At 41.0% G+C, this 27,501-nt stretch overlaps 1 protein-coding gene across 5 annotated transcripts in view; it reads right to left on the bottom strand.

Annotated features, from left to right (window-relative positions):
- Positions 1 to 27,501, bottom strand: part of Exoc2 (exocyst complex component 2) — a 180,306-nt gene that overhangs the window by 65,155 nt on the left and 87,650 nt on the right. For all 5 annotated transcript variants that reach the window (XM_052726869.1, XM_052726873.1, XM_052726870.1 and 2 more), the window contains 6 exons: positions 17,448 to 17,573; positions 13,937 to 14,061; positions 2,652 to 2,717; positions 2,348 to 2,505; positions 1,848 to 1,969; positions 533 to 594 (listed from right to left, as the gene is read on the bottom strand). In XM_052726869.1, the coding sequence (XP_052582829.1) occupies positions 533 to 594; positions 1,848 to 1,969; positions 2,348 to 2,505; positions 2,652 to 2,717; positions 13,937 to 14,061; positions 17,448 to 17,573 (659 nt within the window). The remainder of the gene's footprint in view (positions 1 to 532; positions 595 to 1,847; positions 1,970 to 2,347; positions 2,506 to 2,651; positions 2,718 to 13,936; positions 14,062 to 17,447; positions 17,574 to 27,501) is intronic.

Raw genomic sequence — 27,501 nt, 5'->3', positions numbered from 1 at the left:
TCCAGCTAGTGTAAGGAAAAAAGGCAACCACTGTCCTCCTAGGTAAGTCTCTGTTTCAGCAGTGATGCAGTCCCTGTCAGACTGTTAGGGCACTCCTCGGACAGGCATGCAAAATTATGAAACGTATTTTCAAAGGTGCTTGAAATTCTAAACCCACCCAGAAAAAGCATCGTCTACAGATGCTTATGCTTATTGTTTTAGTTTGGGGGACAGAACCATCATTCTTCTATCCTGCTTTTCTGAAAAGTTCAAGTTGTTAAGTATTGTGGAATTAAGCACAATTTTAAAATGTAATGCAAACAAGTAGTGATAAAGGCCCACATGACTCACTATTTTCACTCATTTTAAATGTCTGTGATCAGCAGTAAGTAAAACCGACTTTGGGAAACAAGATTTTAAGATTATGTTATGATTTCTAGAAGTTAGTTAGAATTATAATGTAAAATCAGTATGATCCTTATTAATATAAAAGCATTTATTTTATATATAACAAACACTAATGACTAACAATAAAAAAATAATTTAAACTTACTAGGGAAGTCAGTCCTTCATTATCAACAATCCAATCTTCTTTTTCAGCCAATCTCTTTATTTCTACATGGCAAACAAGGACACAAATACTTTCTATTATAATTATCTCACTGAACTTCAACAGAGACAATAACATCTATGGGTTGTGGCTTTTAATTATTTTACATAAGTTTGTGAAAAAAGATATACAATGTAGTATTGATAGATTTGAAGACTTAGTTATGTATTGTTTACATTTTCTAACAAAATGGTTTTTTGTTTGTTTTTTTGAGATAGTTTCTCTGTTTAGCCCCATCTATCGTGGAACTTGCCCTGTAAATCAGACTGGCCTCGAACTCAGATCCACCTGCCTCTGCCTCCCCAGCACTGGAATTAAAGGTATGTGCCACTACCATGCTCATGCAAATACTTTTGGGTTTTTTGTTAGTTTCTTTTTAACAGCACAGTCTAATTTAGAGCCTTCTAGACTAGGAGCATAGATAGCTCACAACAGTGATTACTCACTCAGTATTCTTCACAAGTGAAAACTAGGCCCTGCAGTACTTCTGCTCTGGACTCTGTAGTTTAGCTTCAGTGTGGCTCTCACTTGAGGAATGACACTTGCTCAAACTTCCAGCAGGGAGGCTTGCTTAGGTGAAGGTGGAGGGGAATGTTTCAACTGGATTCCATTATCTTTCCTTTGATACAATGTATTAACTACCAATTCTACAGTGCAGGGCCCTTCACAATAAAATCCTGGTGGCAGATGATAATGGCCTATGCTGTTTATAACAACGTTCTTGTTTTTCTATTGTTTTTTTTTTTAACACATTTAATATTTCAACGGTCACTTTATAAAAATAACTTGGTGGCCTTTTGGTGGCTCTATATAGAAAATTCTGGAAAAGTTTTAAAGTATAAAGAAAAGCATGTATAATTTCTACTATCCATAGAAACACTGCCAATGGTGTTCTGATTTCATGTGAATTTTAAAATTTACTTAGAAAATATCCACATGTTTTAAACAGGGTCCATATTTAACATAAACTTTTCTATCTAGCAGTTTCTATTTAAAATTTGTTATAAAGATGTTCTTAAATTCTTAGTTTCAAGTACATCCACCTTAACTTCTGCAGTATCTTAAATCTCAACTAAATTATTTTTAAAACATACTTTAAAAAAAAAAAAGAAAAAGTTCTATTCTACAGTTAGAAATGAATAAATACATGGAAATTTCTCTAACACTAGTTTTCTCTTATTTTCAAGGCTTTGGAAGCTAGAAGGAAGCCAACCCAGGTAACTTTGTTGAGTAGTAATTATTAATTTTCCTCACATACCTTCTGCTGTATGTTGTAATGTCACCATTATACAACGTATACGGAGGTCCAAAATTAGGTCCTGGATAATCTGTAACATGTCATTGGGAATTTCCAGGGCAGTCAGGGATTCATAAGTCAGCCTGGCAAACAAATAAAACACAACACAAGTGAGTAAATAGGGCCCCAAGCAATCCCTGTCACTGCTTGGACTATCCTGTAATTACACCTTATAGAGTTTATGAACAACAGCATTAGGTTGAAGATGGGTGCACATACAGTATGACACTCTCATCCAGCACAAACACCAGGAATGTTTAATAGCAGCTTGGTTAGATTATAAGTGAGAAATAGGAGAAGCAGCAGGACAGAGAGATAGAAAGGTAACTCTTCATTGACAGGTAAAGCAACACATCCTACCCTGGGGTATTGACCATCTTCAAAAAGCACCAATGCAAACAGATATATGTAAACCCGCCAAGCCCGTTCATTGAGTGTGACTCCCACGGGTCCATACTTACCTTATGGTCTGGATAACATGTGCAAGCCACTGCCCTGAGAGCTCTGCCTGCACCTCCCAGCCTCCATATTGCCTTCCATCACCCTCTCTGAGGCTGAGTGGGAGCAGGGCTCCCCGGATCAGCTTCACCAGGGAGTGCATCACTTCCTGAATCATTTTCTAGAAAATGAAAGGCAAAACTGCATTATGATAATCTGGTAAAGATTGTGCTGAATGATAATATGTATCTTGCCTATAAAGTCTTCAGTAATGCTGGGAGAGAAAACCCAGTGCTCTGAAAGTTGACATTCTCATTGCTCACTTACCTTGAAATCATTTTGTCTCTGCCTTACATTCTTTGATCTTTCAATCTGGCCTGACTTCTCAGCAGTCTTAGAAATTGAAAAACAAGCAAATATTAGCTCTCTTTTAGAAATAACTTAGAAAAGTTAAGAAATGCTTTAACATCTATACATGAAGACATGAAACTTGACCTGATTAAATGAAACGCTAAGACATAATCAGAAAAACCTTTCTTATTCTGAAAGAAGTTAGCTTGCCTCTTTCTAAGTTCTAGTCTAAATCTATGTACAAAACCAATAATCAAGCTGAAACTACAAATTTTGTAGGTGAATTGGGCGTGCCATTTTTCATCAACAATCTATACAATTAAACCACAGTGTATGGTGTCCATGATGGTGTTCTTCCCATCATGCCTCACTGTCTGGCACAGGAACAAAGGAAGAGTAAACTCTGAATTAATGGAACGCTCCCCAGGACATCTGCTCCATTTCTTCTGTAAATATTTATTATAAACACAAGCACTGCACCTGTCACTTATTTTCATTTATAAATCACTGTCTTCTTTACAGCGTACCTTACAGAATACACTCTACCATTCTAGAGTTATTTATTTCTGTTTACTCATAAAGCCTACGCTTTTCTGGACTTAATGTGTGGATAGTTTTTATAGTTAAGAGAAATCTGTTCAACAGAAATTCTTCTAGTTTTGTATTAATAAATGTTCTGACAACCAAATATTACTACATAAAATACCCCCCAAAGGACAAGCTTATGATCTTTTTAGATAAAGAATAACAAAATTAAACACTGCAAAAATAAACTCTGATACTTCAGTAACACAATACAAAACATAACTGTTAAGTTTAAAATTTAAAGGTATTATTGGTTAAGGTTAAAGACATGTCAAAAGACCTTTCAAGTTAAGAATAGGCACATCATAAATAATTACAATATTACCCTGAAATTAATGTGAGAATACAAGTAATGCTTTATATATGCATATATATTACACATGCTAGAGACACAGCATGTGGAGCTGGCTTATACATGAACATTATTGACATGAATGAGTAAAAAGAGGGTTAGACTGTTTTAAGAACAACTATTCAACATACATAGCACATACCCTTTAACTTATGTGTCTTAAAATTTCACATTAAGCTGTGCAGCTTTTATCATTTTTCCTTTGTAAAAATATACCTTTGCTTTGAAACTTAAAAATGTAAATTGCAAATTTACCTCATAATCACTGAAAAAGCTAACTCCTGGGTTTACTGCCTTCTGCCATTCCAAATTCTTTGCAAAACAAGATGGTTTATATCTTTATTTTTAATACAAATGAGAAATACCCAAAGTGGAGTAAGCAGGGAAGTGCCAAAATTAGGTGTTCAGTAATGATAGGTAAGCTCTGGGTCAGCCTGAATGCTGCAAGGGAGCAGCCATGTGCACAGGTGAGCTGCCGCTGCAGCAAGAAAGGGATCATACCAAGAATGCTCCTCTCTTCCCCCCGCCAAACCACAGGGCTCTACTGATCTCATTTCTGCTTTGTCCAGCTCACTAAGTGATACACAGCAGCCCTCTGAACGCTATCATTTGTCAGATCTTAGCTGTGACACATTTTTCTCTTCTATCTTCTCTAATTAATTTTGCCTATAGTTTTACATATTATCTCCCATATAGGTATCTGTAGCCCAAAACCTCTGAGACTCCGAGATCTCAATTACCTACTACCTCTTGAATAATTCACAGAAACCTCACATGTAGCACAGTAAGAAACAGAAACCTGGCAAGTCTTCTCCAAGACAGACTTTGTGAATGGCACCTTCTTAGCCAGAAACCTGTTTCATTGCTGTATCTGAATGTTTGCCTTCATCTCTCCCCATGATCCACCAGCAAGGCCTACACACCACCTCTAAATGCAAACTACACCACTACTTTCTCTCCACCTCCACTGAAAATAACTCTCCCATCCCTATTCCTCCTGAACACACAGCCCTATGGCTTCTTCCCATGATTCTCTCCAAAAGGCAGCTGGCCCACTGCGCTTCCAGGCTGACCCCAACCCTAAGCCTGCTAGGACCTGTGAAATCCAGGGCTCACTCAGAGCCTTCCCCTGATGATACATGTGCTGTGGGAGCTCCTTTGTCTACTTCTTGTATGCTAAAGCTCAGGTGAAAAATGATGTCTTCTGAGTCCATTTTCCTCTGCATCCCATTGATCATCTTCATTAGAAGCTTGGCTTTGTTCTTTTCATAGACATTCACAGAAATAGGATAAGTTCTTAAAAATTAACTTTTAATTGGCTTCTTCAATAAGGGAAGAGAGTAAAGTTTATCTCAGTCACTGTTTTATTTACATAGTATTTGAGTATTTTAGAATGTATTTATGAATGCATGCTACGTGTGTGCAGATGTATAGCATGTAAATAAAAGTGTGTGTATCAGTACCTGGCATACTATGGTAAAGATCCTGTTCTGAACATGCTTTCAAAAGCATTTCTACCTTCAATCTGCGCTGATCTAAATGCTTTCCAAAATCAACTAGGTTTCAAGTCTTGTTGTGACTGACTAGCCAGACACCAGGGTATAGCATACTATACTTACTGTGCTATACATAATATACTATACTATATGCTACACTACTCTATGCTACACTATGGCTCCTGAAAAGCCTGGTGAACTCAGTACTGTTGAAACAGTAGAGACCTGTCAACAAAATGGAGAGCAGAGGGGCTGAGAGTTTTGAGTGATGGGAACAGTTTGTGATTGTTTTGATATTACAGAACTGAGCAATCCCGATATAGAATGTAGGTTCATAAGGCCTGCCCTATTTAAAAGCAAATCTAATTTTTTAACTTTTAATAACATTTAAATTTGCTTAAAGTTCTAGGACTTTTAAAATGTTGATTCCTAATGATTATCAATTACTTGATGTTTTAAAATACACTACATTTGAAGCAAACCCACAGAGTGATAGTATTATTACCCATTTCGTTAACTAAAGCCTCAGTTCTTTCCTGCACACACAGACCAAAACCAGTTTGTGGTGAGCCCAACGGCAGATTTCACTGTTCTGATTCACATGGGCCCAAATCGTTTTAAAAAGTGACTATTGTTCAAACTGCTAGAAACTTTTCACGAATGAGCTCTTAATAAACCACCATAGTTCTACAATAAGAAAAACAGGACATTTAAGTGAAGTGTGTTTAAAGCTCCTCTGTTATCAACTATCTAAAGTGCCGGCCTCCTCCCAATGTCCACTTAATCAAGTTTCTGCTTTCATTCACAGACTGACTGCACGGGCACACTTTCCAACTCTTCTTGCTACTTTCCTGTGGTGGCTTCCAGTCTTCTCCATAGAGAATAAATGCTCTAAGAACATGCTGAGTTTCTGAAGAGATTCATACTTGTTCCAATAAACTTTAAAATAAAGTTATGAACATAAATAGAAAGAAACATCACAGGCATAGTCAATTCAGTAAATTAAAATACATTTATTTTCATTTCAACAGTATGCTGTCATGAAATTTGAAGTAGGTCACAGTTTTCATCTACAACAAAATAGTTATATATTTACTCCAACTAGGTAGGATAAGGAAATATGTTCTATTTTAACTGAGATAGCAAAAGATCAAAACCATTTGTCAACTTTATGACTCTTGAAAGACACAAAGCAACTACTCTGCATGTGAGATGTGCCACCTACAAGAAAAGATCCAGCTGGGTGGTGGTGGTGCATGTCTTTAATCCCAGCACTCAGTAAGCAAAGGCAGGTAGATATCTGTATTCAAGGCCAGCCTGGTCTACAGAGTGAGATCCAGGATACCCAGGACTACTCAGAGTAACTCTATCTTGATCAAAAACAAAAACAAAACAAAAAGAGAAATAACCCAAATTACTGGAATAAAACATTGGCTGGAAATAAGTAACACGGCTTCAAATTCATTGTCTAGTGGACTTGTTGTCCATATGCATTAATCTACCTTGGCATTCTTTTGTGCTACTATAGAAGTTCATCAGTCCACTACCTTCCGATGCTACTAAACCTTATTTATATCTGTATGTGCCAGGTCAACGTCATTTCAAATACTGGGGTAATTCTGGTGGGACATGACCCCAGGATCAGACTCTGGGCCTACTGCTTTTTAGACAAGACTCTACCATTGGGCTGCATGCTGAATAACTTAGCACACAGCTCCTAGTTGTTTCTCCTCAAGATATGTACTTGAAGAGATAACAATGGTACTTCTCACCAGCCCATAAAGTGATTACAATTCAAAGTGCATTTCTCCTGGATGCACATCGTTTTCACACCCTCCTGATTGGGGACAGATGTACAGTGTGATTAAGACACTCAATAAACGTGAGAAATGGCAAGGGAAGTGCTGCTCCTCACATACACAAGACCTGCAAGGCCAGAAGAGGCCAAGGTGGAGTGCAGAGGTCCAAAGGGAACTACAGAAAAGGACTTACAACCTCCCCTCCCTGACACACCAGAATCCTAAGACTGCTGAGTCTGCAGAGACCACAGACTCCCATTCTCTCCTCTACACGGCACCCCAAGGAACCTGCTAGAACTCGAGATCTGAGAGCTTCACCTTTTAACTCAGAGCAGCTGTGCCAGCAATCCACTCCCTAAGTGCTGTTTTCACTGCTTACTTTCTACTACACTCTTGACTGTATAACTTAGGATGGTTTTGCTCTTGCTTGTCTATTGCCCAGTAGGGTCTTAGGGATGTTGTGTATTTTTTCCACCCAGTTTACTACGGCATTCAGTATACTCTTCAGCCACATCTCACATATTCACTCATTGCCACATCTTTTCTTCTTTCTCTCATACTTACCCCCTCATCCTTTTCCTTCTTGATTGCAACTTTCCACATATTTAATACTTCCTATGATACGTGGACCCAACAGTATCCTGACTTTCCCCTCCCAGCTACTTTACCCACTTCAATTTTTTTAAGTTGATCTAATCCTCAACTCTTCTCTTTATCAACCCTACTTCTTTCCCACTCCTAATCATATTAACTAAAATCCAAGTTCACTCCATACCATTCTCAGTTGTTTATCCTCCAGGAGCTATTGAAGTCAAAGAGGCCACTGTTATTAATCGGCTAATATGACTTTTGCACAGTGGTAATCGCATGCAGATGTGGCTGCTTTCCCCACTAACAATTTACTCAAGGCATTGTTTACTCAAGGCAAACATTTCAGTAGCTGATAATATAATATACAAAATATAATATAATATACAAAACAAAATAACACCAGATGTATAAATTACAATGCAGTAACAAAAGAAATTGAATAAGACAACATAGCTTCTTCAAAAATTATTAACCCTACAACAATGCCATCTAGTGAGAGTAAGTTACATGAAATCCCAGACACAGAACTTGAAATAATGATTTCAGGTGTGTTCAAAGACACAATCAAATAGCTGAAAAAAATAAGGATGGTGATAGATGACATGAAGCAGGAATTCAACTAAGAGAAAAGCTAAATGTTGAAACAAAACCATTAAGTTAAAAAAAAATTCTACGGAGTCTCAGTGATAGAATGAATCAGGGAAGGAGAGGACAGAATCTGAGGTTAAGGCAAAGTAGAGGAGCCTGAACAATCCAACAAGGACAAAGATAACAAATAGGAAGGTACTAATGAGCATCTGAAGATACACCTGACACTCTGAAAAGCCCCAAACCAAAATTACTTGACATAGAAGGAGAAAAATCTTGTCCTAAAGGCATAGGAAGCATTTTCAAAAGAATCATAATAGAAAACACCCAGAGTTAAGAAAAGCGATGCCACTCGGGACAAAGGAGGCATTTAGGGCACCAGACAGACAAGACCAGGAAAGAACCTCCTCATGTCAGATCATAATAAAAACACTAAACATACAGACAAAAAAAAAAAAAAAAAGATATTGAGAGCAACAAGAGAGAACACCAGGTCACATGAGTAGACTATTAATCTGAAACCATAGTTTCCACAACAACTGTCTACACAGACTACACTATATATCTAATAAAGTGACCTATCATAACTAGAGGAACAATAAACTTTTCATAATAAAACAAAATAAAGGAACTTATGACACTATGCTCTACAGAAGACACTTAGAGGAATACTTCAGACCAAAGAGAAAAAACAAGTCCATTGACAAGGCCACAATAAAGAATGAGCCATACTAGAACTATAGTTAAGCAAGAGAAAAAGGGAAGAAACAAAACACTACAAGATCATCAAGATGGTAGGAACTCAGGACAGCTTTCAATCAAAATTCAGAATACTGATGGTCTTAATTCCCCATTCAAAAAGCACAAGCTAGTACACTGAATCAAAAAGCAAAGATTATCTATCTCTTGTCTCCAAGGAATGTACCTCCCCTAAAAGATAGACAGTACCTTCAGATAAAAGGATGGAGTCTCATACTCCAAGCAAACGAACCTAGGAAACAAGCAGGTATCACTCAGCTGATGCCCCAATTTAGTATTGTTTTTAGGTAATACATAATGGTTTTCTGAATTTCAGAGCTATCTGTTGTATTACCAAACAAACAACAACAACAACAAAACCAACTTAGCCAAGTGGTGGTGGCCTGTGCCTTTAATTCCAGGTCCTGGGAGGCAGAGGCCAGTGGATCTCTGTGAATTTGAGGCCAGCCTGGTTTACAGATGGAGTTCCAGGACAGCCAGGGCTACACAGAGAAAACCTGTCTCAAAAACAAAGAAACAAGCCGGGCGGTGGTGGCGCACGCCTTTAATCCCAGCACTCGGGAGGCAGAGGCAGGCGGATCTCTGTGAGTTCGAGGCCAGCCTGGTCTACAGAGCGAGATCCAGGAAAGGCGCAAAGCTACACAGAGAAACCCTGTCTCGGAAAAACCAAAAAAAAAAAAAAAAAAAAAACAAAGAAACAAAAAATACTCTACTAGACTGGAAAATCTGTAAGAAATGTGTGAATTCCTACAGGCACGTAACTTATCAAAATTAAACCAAGATGAAATCATTTTAAAAAGATCTACACCATGCTGAGTCTAGCACCAACACTTCTCAAGCTATACCATAATAGAAAGGACATTACCAAACTCTTCTAACCAAGCTAGTATTACCCTGAAATGCAAACCAGACAAAGATTAAAGAAAAACAAAAATTACAGATCCATCTCCCTGATGAACAACAACCTAAAAATCATCAAAATACTTCCCAACATGGCTGTCGGGAAGAAACTCACCCCCACCCCAGACAGCTAAGGCTGATCCCTCAGGGGCATAGCCGGAGGTGGGGGGGTGGGGGAGCCTCAAGGTACTAGCTGATGGGAAGACATCCAAGACTCCCTTGATGCAGGTTCTGCTCAGGCAGGAGCTAGCCAAACACAGGCCAGCTGGGGCCCTCAAGGACCTGGCTGGCATGAAGACATCCATGGGCCTACTCAGTGCCTTGAGGAGCTGGGCAGGTGGGTCCCATCATAATGAGCAAATATGTGGTGGAGAAATGAAGAGGAAGAGAAGCGGAATGGTTCACATGCTGTGGAAGGAGGCAGAAAGGAAGAAATGAAGGTGACAAGAAGTAGGTTGACATGGGAGATCTGCTTGCCACCCAGGGCTATGGTGATGTCCGGGCCAGGCTATAGCCAAGGGCCATGGATGGGTCCTTGGTCCTACCACAGCCAGGGTCTGTGCTAATGTCTGTGGCCCATGTTGCCACCAAAAGTCACATGGAAGCCAGGGGCCTGGGCTGCAACCCGTGGCCTTGTTGGGGTCTGAGAGCCATGCCACTGTCAGAGCCACACTGGTCTGGGTGACTTGTGCTGCCACCAGGGGTCCTTGTGTTGTCCACGTCTGGACTGATGCTGAGGGCCATGTCTGGGTCCTACAGCCATGATCCTACAGCAGCCAGAGTCTGAGCCGACGTCTGTGGTTCCTGGTGCAACCAAAGGCTGTGTGGTTGCCTGGGGTCTTGATCAGGGCACCAGGGACTATGTTGGTGCCCAAAGGTCATGCTGCATCCGGGGGCCATACACATATGAGTGACACATGCTACTACCTAGTGCCATAGTGGCGTCCAGGCCAGGGCTGCTGCTAGAGGCCATGTCTGAGTCCAAGGCTCTTTTGCAGCTCGGGTCTCAGCTGATGTCCGTGGCTCCTGCTGCCATCAAGGACCATGCTGATTCCAGGGGTCTGGGCTTCCAACTGGGGCTGTGTTAGTGTCCAGGGACCACAATGCCACTGGGGCCACGCCAATCTGGGTAGCCTTTGCCACCACCTGGGGCCATGGTGACATCCAGACTCGAGCTGCTGCCAAGGACCATGTCTGGAACCATGGTTGATCCTACCATAGCCACAGTCTGTGGTGAAGTCTGAGGTCTATGTTGCCACCAAAGGCCACATGGAAGCCTGGGCCTGTGGCCTTGTTGTCAGGGGGCCATGCTACTGCCTGAGTCATCCTGATCTGGAGTGGCTGCCACTTCCACCTGAAACCAGTGTTGAATTGGGCAGAGCTACTGCCTAGGGCCACATCTGGGCCCGTGGTCCAGCTGCAGCTGGGGTTTGTGCTGATGTCTGTGGCCCCTGTCACATCAGGGGTCCATAGGAACCATGAGTGATAAAATCAGAGGTCCATCATGAGTTGGCCCCGCCCTTTGCTGGCCCAGGGAAAGCTGGCCCTGCCTCTCACTGGACACTGCAGCAAGACAGCTGGCCCTCTCTCTCATGAGAGAGCTGACCCTTGCTCTTAGGAGAGATGGCCCCACCCTTCACCACAGGTGAGGGAGACCCACCCCTGACAGCATGGGTGTAGGGGAGCAGGCTCCGCCCCCTCACCTGAGGCAGGTGGCCCCAGTGGTCCAGACTGACCAGCTCAGCTACCACCCAGGCCCACAATCAAGCCTTGGGTTGGCCCACCCTAACATCTACTCCATCTTGGACCTGCTGGAGCTCATGCAGGAACTAGTCCTGTGAAACAATACCCACAGGATCACCATGACTCAGGCCATGGAATATCCCAGAGGAGTTCCATTGAGAACCCAGTGAGATGGTATATCAGAAACCAGAAGCCTTGAACCAGACTAGTGACTCACTGCGATGAACATTTGCTAGTAAGCTGACTGGACAAAAGGGAAGACTATGTGACACACTGAGGGCCCCATGCCACCAGGACGGGTGAAGAAGTGTTGGAGAAACAGGAAAGAAGGAGAAGCGAAGAGTTTGTTCTTGTTTTTGTTTGTTTGCCTGCCTGCTTTGTTTTGAGGGGTTTGTTTCTTTTTTAATTTTCTTTTCAGGGAGCACTGCAGGAGTAAGAGGAGGATATGGGGGGATGAAGAGGTAAGCTGAATTAGGGTACATGATGTGAAATTCCCAAAGAGTCAATAAGGAAATTATGTTTAAAAAAATACTTCCCAACCAATTCAAGAACACATTTATTTATCACAAACAAGTGGGCTTTACTCCAGAGGTCTGGAGATCATTAAATATACATAAATCAACTAATGTTATAAATTACATAATGGTCTCAAGGACAGAAATCACATGGTCATCTTAATAGACACAGAAAGGGCTTAACAAAATCCAGCATCCTTTCCTGTTAAAAGTCTTGAAAATTCCAGAGACATTCTTCAATAGAAAAACAAAATCTTAAAATTCATATGGCAGTAAAAAAGATCCCAGAGAGCTAAAGCACTCCTGAGTGAAGATAATACTGCTGGAAGTATAACCATCCCTGATTTCAAACTATACTGTAGAGCCACAGTCATAAAAACAGTACAACACTGGTTCAAAAACAGACATGGAGGTCAATGGAAAATAACAGACGACCCAGAAATAAGCCTACATACCTATAGCCACTTGATTTTTGACAAAGATAACAAACATACATTGGAGAAAGCACAGCATCTCCACAAACTGCACTAAGAAAATTCAACGCCTACAAGCAGATGAAACTAGATCCTTATAGCTCATCTGTACAAAACTCAACACCAAATGGCTCAAGGACCTCAACATGAAACCTGACACTCTGAAACTGCTGGAGGAAAAAGAGGGAGCACACTTCAAAATAGGTATAGATAAAGTCTTTCTGAGTATGAATTCAATTGCTCAGGAAATAGGCTAGTAATTGTGCTGCTATCAACCTTGAGGAGAAAAGCTTCTCTCTGTAGTGGGCAGAGACTCATAATGGTCAAAGCGCCAAGAATAAGTGACTGAACGCTCAGCCCTAAGCGGGCCACCTACAGAAGAAGCTGCAGAATGACTGAAGAGCCAGAGGCCAGGGAGAAATGCTGGGATGTGATGGGAGAAGTGCTGCCTTCTGGGCACGCCATGTCTGCTGCACTCATGAACTCACAGCAGCTGTGCTTACTCAACCATGACCTACACAAAGTCAAGCCCACAAAATTCAAGCAGGACAGGGTACAGCTCTAGAGGCCCCAACCCTACCCTAGGAGCTACTGACAGACATTGGTTGCTGAGGGAGAAAAATCATTTTTCTTTGGAGATATGTGTCCTGGAAGGTTACACCTGACCCTAGTGGATGTCCAGCTCCCATGTGCATAGACATCACACACTGGGCTCTGTGGGTGGTAGTGGGAGACAGGCGATTAGGGCTACTTGATAAAGCTGGGAGGGGGACTGTTGTGGGCAACCAGGGTGAGTTAGAGGGAGAAAGGGTACAGATATGGTCAAAATACATTATATACATATGTGAGATTCTCAAGGAATAAATTGAAAACATTACGTTAAAAAGATGCTCACTAAATGTTGACCCTGAAAGTGTACAGGTTTATAAAACGTACAAACAAAGTAAGGAACCAGACAATTTGTGATTACTAAGTTCTTTCCACTGGGAACTCAGATCTTTGGCCCAGCTCCAGGGTTCCTCCTTGTCTATGGTCATACATAACATCATCCACACAGTTTGGTCTGATTGGCACTCCACTTGATTCTGAATCTCTAAAACAACTTCTAGTCTTCTTTCTTTAGATGTGCACCTCATTTGCCCTTCAGAACCACTTGCTGAGCCAGAGAACCTTGCTACTCCCCATTTACAGTAAGAAAACTACATTCTAGACAATCACATAACAAGTTCAAGGTCACAGAGATTTATAATGCTTTTGATTAATCTTAAAAATGTGAAAATGGCTAATTTTTGTAGGTTATGTTTTTATTTACTTGAAAGTTTCTTTTACAATAAATTTTATAAATTTTTAAAAATATATGAAAATGGATAAAGGTGTTAGACTTCTGAGTCTTGAAAAGAGAACCTCAAAACCTTAAGTTTTAAGAGCAGCTCCACCTGCAGTCAGAAGTGTATACCTACCTCACTGAAAAGACTTCCATTAACATACGAAATCCAGAGTTTCCAGAAGTTAGGCAGCTGACTTAACACAAGCTTGGTTAATTTTTCAACAAATGCCACTCTGTGGGGAGTTTTGTACCTCCATGCTAAAGGATAAAAGAATAACACTATGAATACATATTTGAATCAGGAAGAAAAACCCCCTGGGGCACAGTGACCCCACCCCCTTCCCTTCTTTCTGATGAGGAGGCATTTCCCTCAGCATCATACTGGCAATGGCAGGCATAGGGAGGGGTATAGCAGCTGCCAAGGCCTGGGAGGACAGTGCTTGACCCTTGTTCCTCTTTAAAAAGCCAAACATGGGGGCTGGATAGATGGCACAGAGGTTGAGAGCACTTGTTCTGGCAGAGAACTGGGGTTCAACTCCCAACACTCCCATGGTGGTTCACAACTATCGGTAACTCCAGTTCCTGGGGATGTGACATCCTATTCTGACCTATAAGGGCACTGGGCATGCATGTGATGCAAAACACATAAAAGTGAAAAAAAACTCTAGAAATAAAACACTTAAAAGTAAATAAATAAAAGTCAAACCTCCAGTCAGCAAAGGAAAGGCCCAAGTTAAGGCCTGCTGACAATGATTAGAGACAAATCTAAATCTGCTGGAAGTTATCAGTAAACACCCTAGGTGATGAAAATTCAGTCAAGAATCAGGAACACATTCAAGTGCAATCCCATAAAGAATAGCATCCCGTGACCCAGAAGTATAAGATGAAAAGTATACTAAAACCTCAGTTAACAGTAGAAAACAAATGGAGAAATTCAGGAATACAGGCCATTTCCTGGTTCTCCTACCTTTAGCTATGAGATCATTGTGCCCTCTGCCTATGGGTTCCTCTCTACCTCCCTGCTGCCTGCTGCCTGCTTCCTACACAGCCACAGGCAGGCCAGTACACAGCAGCCACCAGGAACACTCTAGGGTCCAGTCCTAACCCTTACTCAGCCTCTAGGTAGGGTGTCCATTCACTCCATAGCCAAACCCAGGCTTCTTTACAAGATATCCCTAGGCAGGGCTGCCCTGTGGCTTTGTCAGAAATCTGTCTAGCTTGCATCATATCACAGGTCCTTCCATCCTAGGCAGAAAGAGTGAAGACAGACAGAGATAAAGAAACACCAGACAGAAAGTGCTGACATTTGAATTCCAGTGAGGGAGGGGTGAGGCTGGTTTAGTTTTAAATGTTTATTACCGTCCTGACTTGATAATAAACCTCCAGAAAATAAGCTTTCAATGACAGACGTGGAAGGCTAGCTCTTGCCCCTCCCCTACATGTTGGTGATAAAGAACCACTGTTACTGGTTTCATGTAACTCTTTGCCAAATGCTTTTTATATATACAAGCAAATATAAATATGTTCTCATCACTCTCAAATGTCCTGTAATTATTTTTGAAACAAAGTTTGCTCTCTCTACTTCTCATTACTGGTTCCTGTAGTTCTATATTCATACAGGGAGCACTTCCTTTCTCTCTGAGATATAGACTATTTCATTTGAAATTTTCAAATTAATAAGCTTCCTTCTAACAGATAAGACTATCTTCCATGTTTTAGTTAAAACTGATGCTTTCACTAAAAGAAATCCTCTTCATTTAGCACATGTGCCAAAAGAATAAGTCCCCCAAAACCTGCTGGTTCAAAAAGTACAGCTACAGGGAACGTTGAAAAGGGACTGCATCGCCTGTGAAGGGTGTCTGCCCACTTGCAGAAGAAACAGGAAAGCAGCAGCTTTGTGTTATTCTCACCAATAAGCCCCCAAACCCAAGACAAAACATAACAAGATCCCCAGGGGCTTTGTGGGGCTGAAGTATTAAATGCCTTTAAAACTGTTATTGCCATGAATGCAAGCACGGACCTGCATATGCTTAAGAACCACTGAGGCTTCCTTCTGCCAGCTTAGTGCCCCTGCATGCTTGACAGCATTTCTATATTGTGGGGGCAAGTTTTAAACTCATTTTCACGAGTAAAAGGTACAGTTCTTTATATCTAAGGGTACTGTAAACTTTGATTTGTTCCTCTAGTGAAAACCTAAAGACTATCTGTGAACTTATCAGACAGCTGTCCTGATCTATGTGGACTGTTGAATAACTGAGCAAACTCTGCCTTCAAAGTTTCTAGAGCAGGCAAGTCTACCAAGAAGCAGATTTCATTGGACAACATGGCTATTTTCCCTAAAAGTAAATGATAACGCCAAACTATTTTACAGATGGCAGATAGCATGTTGCCTGGAATGCACAGGCCATGGCCAGGAGTGTCAGGGGTCCAAAACAAGAAAATCTTTGAAAGAAATTAATTTAAATCCGTTTTTAAATGACTTGTGTGAGTGTGTGTTTTGACTGCATGTATGTATGTGCATCACGGTGCCTGCTGCCCATAGGTATGAGACGAGGGCATTGGATCCCATGGAACTGGAGTTACAGATGGTTGTGAGCCACCATGTGGGTTCTGGGAACCACACCTGAGCCATCTGCAAGCACAGCAAGAGCTCTTAACTGCTGAGCAATCTCTCCAGCTCCCAAATTAAACTCTTTAAGCTGAAGCATTAAAGATTTGCCTGACCATAGCAGTTACGTGGTATTTTCTCCAAGAACAATATTTCAAAGCACTGTGATTCTACCATGTAGCTCTCTGGCCTCTGCTCTGCATTCCTACTGTGCAATACTAACCTGTCTCCTTATCTCATGTATTCTTTGCTGGGAAAGAAATGAAAGCAACATGGGCAGAACCCAAGTCCCTGTGGTCACTGGAGCTGGCGGAGCTCTGAAAGGTCTGACATGTCCCCGTGCACTCTACGCATGCATGTATACAGCGGGCAGTGCAGACATCTAATCACCCATACTCACACACGCTCCACACACAAGTCTCAAAGCAGCTGATCATAAAAAGCATTCTGTAGCACCAAAGAAAAAGAGGGAATCCTGATTTTTCTCGCTGACTTAAAAACAAACAAAATAGGGGCTGGGATAAAACAAACAAACAAAAAACACAAGAGAAAAAAAAAAGAGAGAGAGAGAGAGTAAACTCAGCTCCTTTCTTAAATTCAGTAGTAAGTATTGTAACTGAAACCATTTTAAGATGGGAAAATGACTTAACAATTAGTATGTAAAAACAGCAAACGGATTCCAAAAGCTTAATTCACCGGATCTTTTATAGCAGATTAATGGGTAAATTAATTGTCCCAGTTCACAGCAGTGGCAGAGGCTGACGCGGAGGCTGGACAGTGCTGTCAGACACTCTGGAGTGCTAGAAGGGCTACAAGTACTTAGCATACTGTTGCTCAGTCACCCAGGCCTGTACCCAAGTAGTGTGGTTCCAGGGCCCACCCTGTGCAGCAGGGGGGAACTCAAGAGTACCATATTCTCCTTCATCTTTTTACCACCTGCCAATTTTCTTAAGTATGAAATGGAGTCTTCTTTACCACATCCCCTCAGAGGTGTACAAATATGAATGATCACGTAGAGGTAGGGGTGATAACTTACTGTCATCCCGACCGGACTGAAAGCTGCTACCTCTCTTCAGTGATGCAGTCTGGCTGAGATGACCCAACACCGAGGGGCGTACATCATTATCCAGGTCCAGCATGGGGCTGTGCGGGCCTGGGTTACCTAGAAGAGAGAATGGTATTACCTATTACTGTGTGATTTGATCGAATGTAGAGCTTCTTCAAGTCTATTTCCTGCTCAACCATTGCACTCTTTTAAATACAGAATTTAAATAAAATTTTCTCCAAATGGTTTTTGCTTTTTTTAATTTCTTATGGTGCTGAGGACTGAGTTCAGAGCCTCATTTAAGAGTTCTGCCACCGAGCTATGTATAGCCCTCAACAGATCTACAGAGTCATTCCATTATGACACATGGGGAAACTCAATCCACCATTCTTGCTTAAAACAAAATTCTAAGGGACATCTTGGTGCAGTAAATGCATAATTTAATGATGAATGCAGCAACGTGAAATGCCACGTTTTGGTGATACTCATGGAGACCTGTCCTTTACTAAACAGAAATGGAGGAGTGGATGGGGGAAGGTGGGAACGGAAGAGGGGTAGGGGGAGAGACTGGGAGTAGAGGAGGGAGGGGAAACTGCAGCCGGGGTGTAAAATTAATTAATTAATTAATTTTTAAAAAAGAATGAATACAGCAAAATTAGATGTGGGCTACACTACAAATGTAGACATTAAGAAGTCAACTTCTACAAAATAAGATCCAGGCTTAGAAAGGAAAATACCAGCTTCTGGCCCTTGTTTCTCATACTGCTGCACACATACATATTTACAACATAAATGCCACAACTGTGTGATGGTTGCTATTAACTGTCAGGATCTGGAATGGCCTTGTCGGTGAGTCTCCTCCATAGCCATGAGGGATTGTGTTGACTGGGTTAACAGAGATGGGAGGACCCATGCTAAAGTGGGCAGCACTATTCTCTAAGTTGGGTCCTAGATTGTATGGGATGCTGGGTGAGCCCCAGCACTCCTTGCTCTCTGCCTCCTGACTGTGGGCAGAATCTGCTGCCTGCATCTCACCATCGTGGACTGATCAGGGGTAACCCTTGTCCCTGACAGCTGCCCGTGCACAGCGTTTTGGAATGGTGACAGCAAAAGGAGTTAAGTCAGGCAGAACGGAACAACTTATACTGATTCCTTTCCACGTGAAATAGAGAAATCTAGGTGGAACTTTTCATGATTTATGACATTTTACATTGTAGTTTACACAGTCTTCATTGTTAGTAATTATGGAATTCAAGAAATGTCAAAACATGAATTTTCTGATGTACCAGAAAAATATAAAGGGGCTTAAACTTAGTAACATATTAAAAATACCTGAAAATTCCTAATGTTTATAAACATGGATATTAAAAACTTCACAAAATGCATTTATTTTATAAATATATGTTGCACATTACTTTTATAGGATCTGAGGCTATATATTTATGATTAAGAAGGAAATACTTCCAGGTCTCATGAAAATAAATTATCTACATTCCTACAAATATTGCAATTACTATTGCTTAAGTGGATCCTCAGAAATTTTTTTCTCTGTAACTGGTATTTTAACTTAAATGGTTTTCTATAATTTAGAGTTTAAGCAAGGCTTGACTTTTGAAACTTAAAGATTGGTTTATCATTTCTTTAATAACAGAATCTGCATTAGGGATATTCTGTTGCACCAGAAAGCACTTCATCAGTGCTCTGTTGGCTACACAGGAAAGACTTTCTTAACTGGTCACTAGCATTACCAGTAAGGGTAACTCAGAGAAGTTAGATGAAATAGCATGTGCCCAGCAGGTCCAACTGGCACCTGGAACATCTTTGTAAGTGCTGTGTGAGTTGAATGACCAGAAGGTGGCGCTGCAGGGCTGCACGCAAGCTTTAAACCCTCCAACTAAGTAGTGGGCACTAACCAAGGAATGAGTTTCTTTCCCCAAGGTTTAGTTTCTTTCCTCTGACAAAAGAAAGGTCTCACAGTGTGCTACAGGAAACTAGAAGGGTTATGCTTTTGGGAGCAAATTTATTCAAACTTTTTTTTTTTTTTTTTTTTTTTTTTTTTTCCGAGACAGGGTTTCTCTGTGTAGCTTTGCGCCTGTCCTGGAACTCACTTGGTAGCCCAGGCTGGCCTCGAACTCACAGAGATCCGCCTGGCTCTGCCTCCCGAGTGCTGGGATTAAAGGCGTGCGCCACCACCGCCCGGCTATTCAAACTTTTTTTTAAAACAAACCATTTATCACAAACTATATCATGTTAAAAATCAAAAAGCCTTGCAGATTCTGACAATTCTTTTGAAGCTTCAGTTACAGGATTCAATACTTTTATTTCTCAATGATTACAAATATGAAGTTAGTTTGACAGTGAGTATTCCTATAAGACAATGAAGAACAAAAGAAACACATTTGTTTTAACTATAAAATCAGCAAAAGACTTTAAAATAATTCAGAAAAAGTTAGCCTTTTTCCCCTTGATTGTTTTTACCTTAAAATACAAGTACCTCATGATGTGATTGAAATAATTGCTCATGACACAAAGTCTATACACCTGGGACTGGAGAGAGGACTCAGTGGTTAAGTGCACTTGCGGCTCTTGCAGACCACGTAAGCTCAGCTCCCAGCATCCACATGGGACCAGCTCCAGGGGAGTCTTTTGGCCTCCTAGACACTGGCATGTATGTGCACAGACCCACACACAGACCCACATACATAGACATAATTGAAAATGAAGTAACTGTTTAAAGCACATACAACTGAAGACGATGTCACTTTGTCTATTTTCTTTGACACTTCACAGACCTGGCCACTGGGAATCAGTCAAGGAGAATGGTCTCCAGTGCCACTCAAGTTTAGGCTTTCATTAGAGTATTTGCACTGGGCTCTTCTGTAGGCGAGAGGGAACAAAGTTTTGTGATGCCATGTTTGGCCCTGTTCTTTTCAAAATAATATTAAATTAACATGAATTTTGACCAACTGTTTTCTTGGACATAAATTTTCTTAGAAAACAAACTCTTACGATTTATGCTGAATAGAATTGGGGGGGGGTTACTGGCAGTACTGGGGATCAGGACTGTCTCCACTTAACCTCTGAGCTACATCTCTAGCACATGGGAAACTTTAAAAGCCTCATCATCAAATATGAGGCTACTACATTTATTTAATAACTGTCCCCCCACATTAGGAACAGGGGCAGGAATTCATGTGAAGAAGAAGTTATATGGATATTAGTAGCAGATCAGTGTGTTGAAAAATGGAGCTACAAAGATTAATGCTTTAACAATGCAACCATGAAACTATTCTACCTCTAAAATATGATTTTATGATTCAGAGTTTCAATTGCATCATTTGTATGAACAAAATGGAAAATATACTTTTTTTGCTCCCCAGCTCTACAATTTGGGGCTTGATCAGCAGTGTTATATGATTATAAAGTTTACACTTCACAGGAGCACAGATGCAAACTATGCCCGGAATGAATGAATGAATGAGTGAATGAATGAATGAGGTCACCTCCCTGCCCTGAGATCTGTGGAATCTATCTACTGAAGAGCTACCATGTAGAGATGACTCTGGAGATACCACAGCCCTGCAGCACAAGTCATGAACACAGTGCTTCCTTCTAACAGTTCGTGTTGGTGCAGGCAATAATACCGACATAATTCTAGAAGGAAACCTCAGCATCTAGCTGCATCCCCAGCTTCCACAAACTAGTGTCTAATTTATAGTTTTGCCAAATGTCTGAAAGAAAAAGACCTTTATTTTTTTTTTTTTTTTTTTTTTTTTTTTTTTTTTTTTTTTTTTGGTTTTTCGAGACAGGGTTTCTCTGTGTAGCTTTGCGCCTTTCCTGGGACTCACTTGGTAGCCCAGGCTGGCCTCGAACTCACAGAGATCCGCCTGGCTCTGCCTCCCGAGTGCTGGGATTAAAGGCGTGCGCCAGGTCGGGCCTGGTTAGTACTTGGATGGGAAAAAGACCTTTAAAGACACTTTACATAAACACATACACAATGACATTTCTTCATTGCTGACAATCAAAAGTTGGTGTCTTATTTTTCCAGTAAAAATTTCTATAATTTGTGGAAGCAACATCCTTAAAAAAGAATGCTTTTCTTTGTATGTTTCTTTCTTCTAATTTGAAGCGTGCAGATATAAACAATTTGAAACAAATATTAAATCTGGAAATTATTTTTGAAATAATATAAACACAGAACAGAACTCTTGTTTTACTAAGAGAAAACGAGTTGGAAATTTGTATTTAGAAGTAGCAGCTGGGCATGGTGGCTCACGCCTTTAATCCCAGCACTAGGGAGGCAGAGGCAGGCGGATCTCAGTGAGTTTGAGACCAGCCTGGTCTACAGAGTGAGTTCCAGGACAGCCAGAGCTGTTACACAGAGAAACCCTGTCTTGAAGGGGGGAAAAAGTAGCAACACACATTACTTTCCCAGGAACACTAAAGGCAGTCAGTCCCAGTCACGTGACAATTTTTCACAATTTGCTATGTATTTGAAACATTTCTGATTTTATTTTTGCAAACTGGAATTTCTGCTAGATAAAAGCTCTTCAGCTTTTAATTGTTTTAAAAAGAGCTCTTGTGAAGCTCACAAACGTAATGTGTGAACTTCTATCAATCAGTTTCAAAACAGTGATGGGGACTTTAAGAAGACTGTAAAAAAGAAAGCCTCCAAAGGCTTCCAGGAAACCTTAACATGCGCCATATATCCTGATTATCATGTATCAAATTTTAAAAAGCAAGGATTTTCCTATTTTAAATGCAAATATTGGTTAAAATTGTTTTACAGGCTCTACACATAAACAGCGTAAAGGGCAAAAGAGTACTTAATGCAAGCATGCAGATGCGGAGTCAGGTGAATACTTTCACTGTATTTTCATGCCTCATGCCTCCTGGGGCAAGTTTCTCACAGTCTACAATAGTGGGGGAACAGTGATCCACGGCCCCAGACTCAGGAGGGCAGCCTACTTCCTCACCACCCTTAAACACCTTTGAACACATTTTCCTGTGCACAGCGGGCCCTTGTCCTGTGCTGTGGCCCGACCACCCACTGTTGCTTGTTGACCAAACATGTAGGGCCAGGAGCCTCCAGGCAGAGGCAGGATAGGATTCCTTTCAAGCATCACACAGAGGAATTTCAATGCCAAGGCTGGGTGGGGGTGGGTGTATCAAGGCAAAATTACAAATTCCTCACGAATTAGACCTGTGTCAACAGATAAAAATGCTCTTTGATCTTCTGACTCTATATATTTGAAGCTCCAACAGAGAGATTTCCTCAATTTAAAGGGAATAATTTAATCCAAATTAACCCAAGGGAGTCACGGTCACCACACATCTACCTCACTCACAGTGGGGCTTCCCAGTCTGGTTCCAGGCCCTGTTTCTGGTATGTGTTTCACCATCATCCAAAACAATAGTTTAGAAAAGGAAATGCATTTTGAAAACAAAATTAAAGATGTGAACACTCAACACACTAGTACAGCTAACTGGCCAGTTACACAGTTTGTAATAAGGCGGGTATAGCAATAACCAACAAGGATTATTTGTGCTTTTATTAAGATCTTATACTTTACAGCAGTTATAAGTAGACTACATAGAGAAAATATGCTTATATTATACAAGCCAAAGAATTATAAAAATGACAGAATACAGAATAAAAGTACTTGCAGTAGTCACCATTTTAAAATTACCAAGTAATTTGTACACATTTTGAACTGATGTGTACTTGGTGTTTAGAGTTAAACTTAATTACTATTAGAAAGGACGGGATTAGTTAGGCATAAAGCGGCTCTCACTGCAAGAAGTCTTCCAGCTATATAATAAACCACAGAAAACCAGCTGCTGGGGCACCCCATGGAAAGGTGCTCTTACAACCAGAGAACATGCTCCAGCTGTTCCCTACGGCATGCAGAAATTCTCACCTCACTGTGCAGACCCAGAATGCCAAAGGCAAACCACTTAAAAAAGTGTCGAAATTACTGCCACTAATTATTGGTCTCAATTTTTATTTGAAAGGTAAAATTGTCATTGAGCTCATTAGTTTTTTGTCAACTTAACACAAGTTAGAGCTATCTGGGAAGAGGAACCTTAATTGAGAAAATACCTCCATCACATTGGTCTGTAGGCAAGTCTGTGCAGAATTCTCTGATTAATGATTGCTGTGGGAAGACCCAGGCTACTGTGGGGAATGCCACCTCTGGGCAGTGGTCTTAGGTGCTTTAGGAAAGCAAGCAGAGCAAGCCAGGAAACAACATTCCTCCATGGCTTCTGCTTTAGCTCTGCCCTGCTAAGTTCCTGCCTGATTTCTCACTGATGGACTATAGTCTGTAAGCTGAAATAAACCCTTCCCTCTACTACAAGCTGCTTTGGTCAGTGTTTTTTACAGCAACAGAAAAGTAAACTAAGATAGTCATCAAATTTTACATACATACATACATATATATATTGTGTTAAAAAGTGACTATGTCACTTTCAGACAAAAGTGGCAATTTCTAATGTGGGCATTCTGAATCCAATTCATGATGCTCTTCCTTCTGAAAAAAGGACAGAGGAGAATGGAAACACTTGTCCTCTCATGGCTGGGTAGAAGACTGCTTTGGGCTCAGCACCTCCCATGCTTCCCTTTCCTGCATCTACTTTATCCTGCGTGTCCCTATAGAGCTCCCAGATTTAAAGCAGGTACCAAATCCTGCTAAACATTCCCTCTTCTAAAGCCAAATTAAACACACTGTTATCACTCAGGGGATGCTATGGCAACCACTGAGGAGAAAAACCACTTTCCTTCACTCTCTAGGAAATGAACTCCATAATGAACCCTCCTATGCATAACCACATTACAACTTTCAAATAAAAAGTATTTTATTAAAATATTTAATATGTGTACAATATATATCTACCGCCTTAAGTAAGGAAATACTTTTTTATAATTCTAAAGAAAATTCAATGAAGCTAACGATTTCCTAATGGGGACTGCAATTTAATCTAATACAAGGAAACCAACCTATTCTTCCATTAGGACAATATCAGAATTGTATTACTAGCCCCATGATTTAAAGGGTTTATATATAAAATGTGTATATAAGGTCAACTGTTATATTTTAGATAAATATCAATAAAAGCATAGTTGAGTTATACTGTATAAATACAATCAGCTTCAGCTGAAAATGGAACCTTCTATATCTTAAGGTTCTTGGAGAAACAAGTATTTTTAGCTTTTTCAGCGAGTATTTAACAATCTGCTACATGTTTGAAATCATTAAAATCTTATTTTGTTGGCTGGTTGGTTTCCAGTGCTGGGCATCAAACCCTGGGCCTTGAGCACTGGAGTCGTGAGCCACTTCTGAGAGCACTGCCTACAGCCCACAAACCACTGTGAATACTAAGAAAAGGCTACTCAGGTGTGACATGCACCTCCAAGTCTTCAAAGAACCTTAGCCGTGTCTGAATGTTCCTTCCTTCTCTTGTGTGTCTATTTTTAAGAACTCGTTGCTTACATAAGCTCTGGCTCCTCTTCTAAATGTCCCTCACTGAGCCCTAATTCTAGGAAGTCCTTCTGGAAGTCCTAATCAGAGCATAGATTCCAAGATGCCAGAGCAAGCTGATGGCCTTTCCCCCAGTTTACCAGACAGCCAGCTGCTCTGAAGAATTAAAATCAGCCATTTTAGGAACAAAGAAAAAGACACCTTTGAAGACCACCTTTCAAAGTTCATTTGAGAATTCCAGCAGGGGGTTAACCAAAGGCTTTTCCTGCCAGGAAACCTTAAGACATACTCTAATTTTGGACCTATTTCATAGGAATTCCTAGAGACCAATCCTTATGCAGTGGAAAAAGTTTAACATGTGCAATGTTCGGAGTACTGGGTGATTTACACTCAGGGCACCGGAAGCAGGATGGTCACTCAGTTCAGGCTGGAAAAACACAGTACTCAAACCCCCTATCTGCATTTAAACTTTCAAAATAGGGTTTTATAATGTAAACAAATCACCAAATTTTGAGAAAACTAAAAATACTGAAGTTTATCCAACATAAAACATTGGTTTATCCCCTGACACTTTTCCTCAATAGAGAAAAGTCCAAAGATCACACTTGGGCTTCAGGGCCAGGACCGGGGTGGGTGAGGGGGAATGAGAGGGGAGAGGGAGGGGAGGGGATCTGGGGTGCCAGCTCTGGGAGGAAGTCGGTAAGCCCTCCCACTGACTCTGTGTCCTTGTCTTCCTTTGATAAGTAACATCTGCCAGGGCAACTGTAACACTAATACTGTTACTAATACAGTAACAACTGAAATCCTCAGGAGCGCCTACCCCAGTCCTCAATACAGGTCACTGTCAAAAAGACACCAAGAACTCTTTCCCTGCTTTTACTATTCAGTCTATCCATGCAAACTGGGTTTTATTTCACAAACTGTCTCAGTTCTTTGCCACTGTTTTGTCGGGGTTTAAACATCTGGGTCCATTTCTCTTCTCCAGAGTTAGTTAGAGTCTAAGCGCAGTGACAGTAACAGGAAGCCTGCAGACCCCGTGTTTTTAGATTGAAAGGACGCGCTTTCATTCTGAAATGAGGTTGCTGAAGATACCTTTGAAAACCATGGCACTCTAGAGTTCTAGATGAAATACAGGCATTGTATTCTAGTATCTGACAGTATCTGACAGCTGGAATACTAATCACCTTCCCACATGTAGGAGCCTTCAACAGACAGCTACAATCAATACCACCAAGCTCACATGTGCCAGGCAAGCAGGTACTCTGTCTCTGACACATCAATCAAGTCACAAGTGCCACCAGGTAAGCTGATGGCACTGCCTATTTCCACCCCTGCCACCCCTGAGTCCTACAGCGCAAGAGGGAAAGGAAGAGGCATCCTGCTCAGATCCAACTACTACTTCCAGGCCCCTTCTAGCATCACCCTCTTCTTCTCCAGTGTCAACTCAGAGCAATTACTTATACGAAGAAACTCACTTCCGAGATTACTAAACAGTACTGTACAACCTTTCTTTAATCCAATCCACCTAGGACAGAAAATGAGCACCAAAACCCACAACAAGTCGAAGCGGCTCATCTAGCTTGGGAAGTTTCAGCACAGGTCTTCCTACATGGCCCACGGCCAGCTTGCCTTCCCACCAGAGAAATCCAGTGTGCTGGAATACTTGCTGCAACAGTGCAGACCAGGGAGATGAGGAGTGATGTGTTGTGATTCACAGGCCTGGCAAGGTCATGCGACAAAGACATTATCTGGACATGCGCTCCTTCTTCCCACCTTCGGTGTACGGAGAAGGTATGTCTGTCATGGGCTCCTGTGACACCTCCTCACAAAGGAAATGGATCTGCTGTCAGCCACTGCTACACATCCCTCTAGTTTCCTCCAAATCCACCACATCACCATTAGGAAAGTATGACTGATGGAAGACCCACATACTTAGTGGACCTTCTTCCATTCTGCCTTACATTACAGCACATTAATTAAGAAAAGTCTAAGTATCTGTTAAAGGAGTTCATCAACAAATATGAATTACATGAAAGAACAACTGTTTATTCCCTCTAAACTTAAGACATCCACTATCATTATACTGCCTGTCAAACTGTAAGTGTGCTAAAGGGGTAACATATTCAATGGCACATACACATAAAATGCTGACATGAAAACATCCATGTGCCAATGTATTTTCCCACTGACGGTTCTTCTATGCCAGGAAACAAACTCCACTGTGTACAGGGCACAATTGCAAATACGTTTACAGAAGTGATGGTATCCTTGCTTCTTGGTTTTTAGCTAAGATCAAGTGTAAAAAGGGATGGCATAAACACGTAGAAAGGGTACTGGAGAAAATCAAACTACTTGAAAATTAACAGATATTTGTCATTAGTAAGTCATAAGGATCAGGAATGGTGGCACACACCTGCAATTCCAGGACTCAGAAGGCTAAGACCAGAGGATCACTGCAAGTTCTAGGCCTGCCTGGGCTACATAAAAAGATCCTGTCTCCAAACAAAACAAATAAACAAACAAGGAACCCCCAAATAGAAATAAATTACTGATATTTCAAGCAC

Source organism: Peromyscus californicus, unplaced genomic scaffold (genome assembly GCF_007827085.1).
Source record: "Peromyscus californicus insignis strain IS unplaced genomic scaffold, ASM782708v3 Scaffold_8__1_contigs__length_139910024, whole genome shotgun sequence".
In the NCBI taxonomy this organism is placed as follows: domain Eukaryota; kingdom Metazoa; phylum Chordata; class Mammalia; order Rodentia; family Cricetidae; genus Peromyscus; species Peromyscus californicus.
This window is presented reverse-complemented; position numbering and strand designations above follow the sequence as displayed.